The 6,000-nt window shown below is 41.1% G+C and overlaps 1 protein-coding gene across 1 annotated transcript in view; it reads left to right on the plus strand.

The window, feature by feature from the left end:
- The window catches only part of LOC119386004 (spatacsin-like), a 46,230-nt gene that overhangs the window by 36,890 nt on the left and 3,340 nt on the right, over nt 1-6,000 (plus strand). The window contains exons 30-32 of the mRNA XM_037653357.2: nt 740-876; nt 1,669-1,879; nt 2,722-2,868. Coding sequence (XP_037509285.1) covers nt 740-876; nt 1,669-1,879; nt 2,722-2,868 — 495 coding nt within the window. The remainder of the gene's footprint in view (nt 1-739; nt 877-1,668; nt 1,880-2,721; nt 2,869-6,000) is intronic.

Below are 6,000 nucleotides of genomic sequence, written 5' to 3' on the forward strand. Positions count from 1 at the left end.
GTGAGTATTTCAACATTGCTACTGCTCTGTGACGGCTGAGCTGCATTGTAATGATGCCAGTGAGCAAGAAACTGATAGTTTGATGCCTGGTCACAGCAGTTGTTTTTTTGGTAACCATAACATGTGAAAATGCCTGTGTGCCATTATTTTAGGGTGAACTGAGAAGAAAGTCTGGATGATCATAAATTATTCAGGGGTCCTTTTACACCATCTTTTTTTGCTGAGCTGTAGCTTTATGATTCTAAATGTGAATGAGTGACTCTACATTTCATTAAAGCCAAGGGATGGTTTATGAGCAGTGGACATTTCGTTACTACAGTGTGACGGTGTCACAATGCAACCTACTTGTCCACGACTTCTTGCTGTGCTATAGAGGATAATATAGAGCAAGGGTCTCAACCTCAAACCAGCTAGCAGGCCACAGTCATGAATTGAGGAAGTTGAACAAAATGTCAGCTAATTTTGCTATTTGAAAGAAGGCCTTTCTCATATCTCATATATGGATCGTTGGGTCCTTTCTGAAGGGGATTTGGCTTCAGAATTCGAGAAACGTATCGATACCGATCCCCAGAATGACTAAAATGTGGACACCGATTCTGAAGTACAGAGTTTTTGTTCCGCCGTTGTGTTTCAACACATGGTGACTGCGTGGGATGCCTCACGAAAAGAAATGCTTGAGACCAGTCACGTTTTTCGAATATTCGCACACCCCTAATATTTTTCTATTCTGTTGGTTTAGCGGCTTGGCAAAGTACCAGCAGCAGCAAAAAATCCAGAGATGAAGGGATCCTGAAGCTTTTGGAGCAACTTGCCACATCATCCTCTCATTCTCAGGAGCTATGTCAGCGTGTCCTGGTCATGTTTAACCTGTCCCTGGTGAGAATTGTTCATTCAGATTTCGTTGTGCCTTTTGACACTGTTTCACATGGTGTGACTAAAGCAACAAATTCGAGTGACAGGGAAGTTTCCATTCAACGGTATGCCACCAATTTCTGTTTACCACAGAGTGGGAATTCAGTATGTCACGGAATGGATGCGTGTTCATACATTCAAGCCTTAATTAACAAAGCACATATTTCGCTCAATACATCAACGAACAAAGTTTGTTCTATTACCCAATATCAGCTCAGAGCCTAATGTATTGAAAACCCCAAAGCAATGAAGTGAACTTACCAGCTGACTTCATCTAACAATATATTCATCAATAATATAAATCACCAATATAAATCAACAATATTCATCAACAATATAAACACTAATACTTAATGGATAGAAAGTTAGAAATTGTATAATCAGACGTTTTTGCAGACCAATGTACAACTTTTTGCCCAGCTTCATTGCTTCAAAAGTTGATTAATTGATCTTTTCAAACTATGCAATTAAGAAGAACACAAAAAATAGTGTGACTTACTTCATGCAATAGACAGCAACATGCATTTAATTGCGATGTCGTAGAGTGCGTCGGCATATTTTTAAACTCTGGCTAGAGTTAGCTGGGACACCCTGTGTATAAATAAGCCTGCACTGCTTGAAGGGGTCATGGACAAAAGTTCATTGTTTCTCATTAGAGTAAACTCATAGACATGGTCCACTGGTTGTACCATTGCATGTACTTGAAAGACTTTGTAGAAATGCTGATGACTAACCTGTGTCATATTACCCATACAGCATCTGCAGTGCACATATGAGGAGCTAGCTTTGGAGACCGATCCTATCAGTCATCTGGGAAGTCTGCTGAGCAGTGGTGACTCGGAACGCGTTCTTTCTCGTAGCGACTTTGCCCTTGCAAAGAAGGTGATAGTGTCCTTCAAGATTCCCGATGAAGACGTGGCCAAGTTTCTGTTTCGTCAGGCTATGACGGCCATCCGAGCAACCACAGGTACAGAGCCTTCGATTTCACACTGTTCCAATCTTTCGCTTCTCTGACCATATTTATCCCTTGTGCCACAAAAACATTGCGTATTGTTATAATTATCAAATTTATTTTTAAGCGCTGCGTAAAGACTGCAGTTGACATTTTCATGTGGCAGTAGTGTAAGGAGAGCGCACTTTGCGGGATAATTGAAATGCACGAGAGTGCGATGTTGTGACTAATTGTCTTGTCTTAGCTTTGAGAAAGTGCGAGAAATGGAAGACGAGACTCTCTGCAAGAACTAGTGTCGTGTTTTGTGTCATGAGCTCACCTGGTACCTCGTCAGGTGGTGCTTCGAGTCATGATGCGCCAACTGGCCCAACTTCAAACCTCCTTGCAGTTAATACAGTACTACCTCTACATAACTTCAGTGTCTTCTTCTATTTGTTGACACCAGAATACATGTTGAAAACTAGAATGGTGATTTTGGTGAGCTGGATGAAATTAACAGATTTCAACTGCATAGTACAGAAAGAAGAAACAAAAAGGGATTCACAAAGATGGAGAAAATGCGTATGAGTGCTGACTACCTGCTGGATGTCTTATCAGATTCAGAAGTGTTTGTATGGACAGTGATAGGATTATGTAAATTAAGAAAGGCACCTCCTTATAAAGTAAAACAAAGCAGTTGAGGGTACTGGGCTAAGTCTGAAGCAAAATTCCCTTCTTAAGCTGTAGTGGTTGTGCATTGCATTGTTTTTTATGTTTTATGTTGGCAGTGTTACATTGGGCTGAGGAGATTTTAGTGTGTAACATTGTGCCTGTTCTTTGCACTGAAACATTTTTTTATTGATCTTTTCATCTTTCAGCAAAACGTGACAGCGAAAACAAGAAAAAAACAATACTAGATACCTGGGACCTTGCAGTAGGCCTGTGCAGTGACCCGTGTCTACTTGGAAATCTCCTGCTCAAGGCACGAGCACCCAATATTGATGCTGTTCGTCACAGTTTCAAAGGTGAAATACTTAATATGTTGTTATTATTGTTTAGGTCACCTTCAAGACAATTATGGAACATTTGGCTGGTGATTTCCAAATTCTTATGTGAAAATTCAAAGGTTAACGATGTAACTAAGCTTTGTCGTTGCAATAAGGGCACTGTTATAGCAATAACAAAGCCAGAATAAGGCCACAAAGGTAATTTGTCAGTGTAAAAGGGTACTTAGGTGGGCTAGTTGGTTCATGAACATTGTGGCAGAAGAGCGCAGACAACGGGAAGAAGAACACACATTACACAGTGCTGTGTCCTGTATGTTCTTTGTCCCGTTGTCTGCGCTGTTCTGCCACAATTGTCAGCATAACCTTCCGAAGAACCACAAAATATGGTAAAACACGCGGTCACCTTGCTGCTGCCTCTTCTTCACTAGATAAGTTGTGAAAGGAAAATGGTGCCTCTAATTATATTATTCTCAACAAGTAAGTCATGCCTGCATAACAAATACTGAGATCATTTAGGAAGTCATGTAGCACTCCAGCCTGACTATTGTAACCTTTTATATGTTGTGCGCAGTCTTCGCCAAATAATTCTCAGGGGATACAGTTTGAGTACTATGTGTTACATTTTAGAGCACAGCTCTTAGGCACCAATCCCTGTGTTGAGCGGTGTCGCCGTCGTAAACCGATAGACATGAAAAAGTAACCGATAGACATAAAAAGGTAACCGATAGACATGAAAAAATAAAATGAGAAAAAAATACCCACGATCGAATGGTATTTAAACCCGGGCCCACTGGTGTGGTAGTTGAGTATCCTACCACAGAGCCACGCTGGTGCTTGAAACTCATTTGCAAAAAGACCCTATACAGGCGTCATGTCAGGCAAGGAATCGTGTTAACCTATGTAATATAGCATGGCAGAACAGCAAAATAACAACCAGTCATCACACGATGCTAATTGCACAACGAGTGTGTGGTTTAATGCTTCTTACCCACTGCAAAGTGCTCAGCCATAATTCTACATCATCATCAGCCACATGCAGCATCAACAAAGTTCACATAATACCTTGCAGATATGTAGCAGGTACCTCACTTATTCGCAGAAAGATGAATAATGGTGTTGTGGGTGCTGTCCTACTTCATAAAAAATTATTAGAGCTGTGCGAATAGCAAAATTTTTGGGTGTGAAGCGAATTCGAATATTGAAGTGTGAGTGCGAATCGAATCGAATATTTTTCGAATATTTCTCGAATATTTCTAGAATATTTTTCGAATACTTCGAAGTGAAATTGCAGAAAAAAAAGTTAGAGAGGATTCCTAAGCATATTCTTATGAAATAGCTACATGAAAGTGTTTCTTTTCGCTAGGTTGATGAAGCACTGGCGGGGTGGTGTTTCATAGTTGTCTTATCAAGAATGAGGCAATGTAGAGGCCGAATTCTATTAATGTACATGATTTGGTGCAACCAAAGTGTTGCCTACAACACTTTACACGTGATAGGCAAAGATGCCATTTCCTCAGCCTCTCCTCCTCCTTCAACTTCTGTGGAAGCCCAACTGATGTGGCGGACAAGGGTGTGCTCCCTTCAAGTCCGGAGTTCCAAATCTGCCTCGTAGACGATTGATATATAAGAACATCTGAAATTTTGGATGCTAAAAAGCTTCGGCGTCCGATTTTTCGGACTTCCTGCCCAAGTTTCAGGCCCTAAACATCATCAATTGAGCTCCAAACTCTGCCCCATCTTTCATCTCCATGTTGGAACCAGCAGTTTCTTGAGTTAATACATTTGCGACCGTAGCGGAGCTTGAAAGGCAGCTTTGCCGCAATACGGGGGTGTGATGAGGTGAAACAGATTGAAAAATCTAGGACCACTTTCAATTGGACGTTGACTGTGTCTTGGCAAAGTTCGACCGTAACGGAGCTTGAAAGACAGCTTTGCCGCAATACCAGGGTGTGATGAGGTGAAGCATATTAAAAATCTAGGAACCACTTCCAATCGGACGTTCTCTCTTGGCAAAGTTCGACCGTAACGGAGCTTGAAAGACAGCTTTGCCTCAATACCAGGGTGTGATGAGGTGAAGCATATTAAAAATCTAGGGACCACTTCCAATCGGACGTTGGCTCTCTCTTGGCAAAGTTCGACCGTAACGGAGCTTGAAAGGCAGCTTTGCCGCAATACCGTGGTGTGATGAGATGAAGCATATTGAAAATTTGAAGGGGTTGCTTTCAATAGGACGTGGACTGCATTTGTTTTTGGGAATTTCGAATAGTAAAATTCCAGTGCGAATCGAATCGAATAGCAAACACTATTCGAAAAATATTCGAAATTTCGAATATTCGCACACCCCTAAAAATTATGATTTATGGCATCGTCGACACCTTGCGGAAAGCCAAAACTTCAAACACAGTTGGTCTTTCCCCAGCACGAAGCTGGTAATCATCAGTGAATTTTTACAATAATAAGCAGCAAAATACATAAAACAAGGTTAATATCAAGGTAAACAAGCTGAAACAGATAACAGATTAACGTTTTCTAAAGGTAACAGAAAGTTCAATGAAAAGTAGAACAATAATACATTATCATAAACACAGTCGGGAATAAAAATCGTGAATATCAGATACAGAAACGTATTCTTCCAGCAAAAAGTTCCAATCTCGTACAGTTCGCGGGAAAAAAGACCTGGACATACTGTTTGTATTCAGGGCTTATAGTCTCCCTTCATTGAAGGGGGGGGGGGGGGGGGGGGCCCGCGCGCCCGCCTCTTAGGGGGGCAACACACACACACACACACACACACACACATATACGTGTGTGTGTGAGAGTCGAAATTCTCAGAGGCCACAGATGTTGTGTTTGGGGCAATCACAGTGTAGTGAAGTAGCCAACTGTCTCTAGAACTGAACAAACGCTTATGAAGGTTATGCAAAGAAATGTATTATTCCGAGCGTACTTCCAGCATTTTTTCAATGTGCCGATGCAATCAAGAACTAAAAAAAAATTGGCATTTTGGATACGATTTTTTAAAAAGTAACTCGGGATGTCAATGATTAAACATATGTGAGCTGAAAGCAGAGATAACTCTAGCTGCAATGCAGAACATACATTAGTTGACTCACTGCATTGAGAACCTCAGGCACGACAACGCTATATTTC

The sequence above is a fragment of the Rhipicephalus sanguineus genome, chromosome 3 (assembly GCF_013339695.2).
Source record: "Rhipicephalus sanguineus isolate Rsan-2018 chromosome 3, BIME_Rsan_1.4, whole genome shotgun sequence".
In the NCBI taxonomy this organism is placed as follows: Eukaryota; Metazoa; Arthropoda; class Arachnida; order Ixodida; family Ixodidae; genus Rhipicephalus; species Rhipicephalus sanguineus.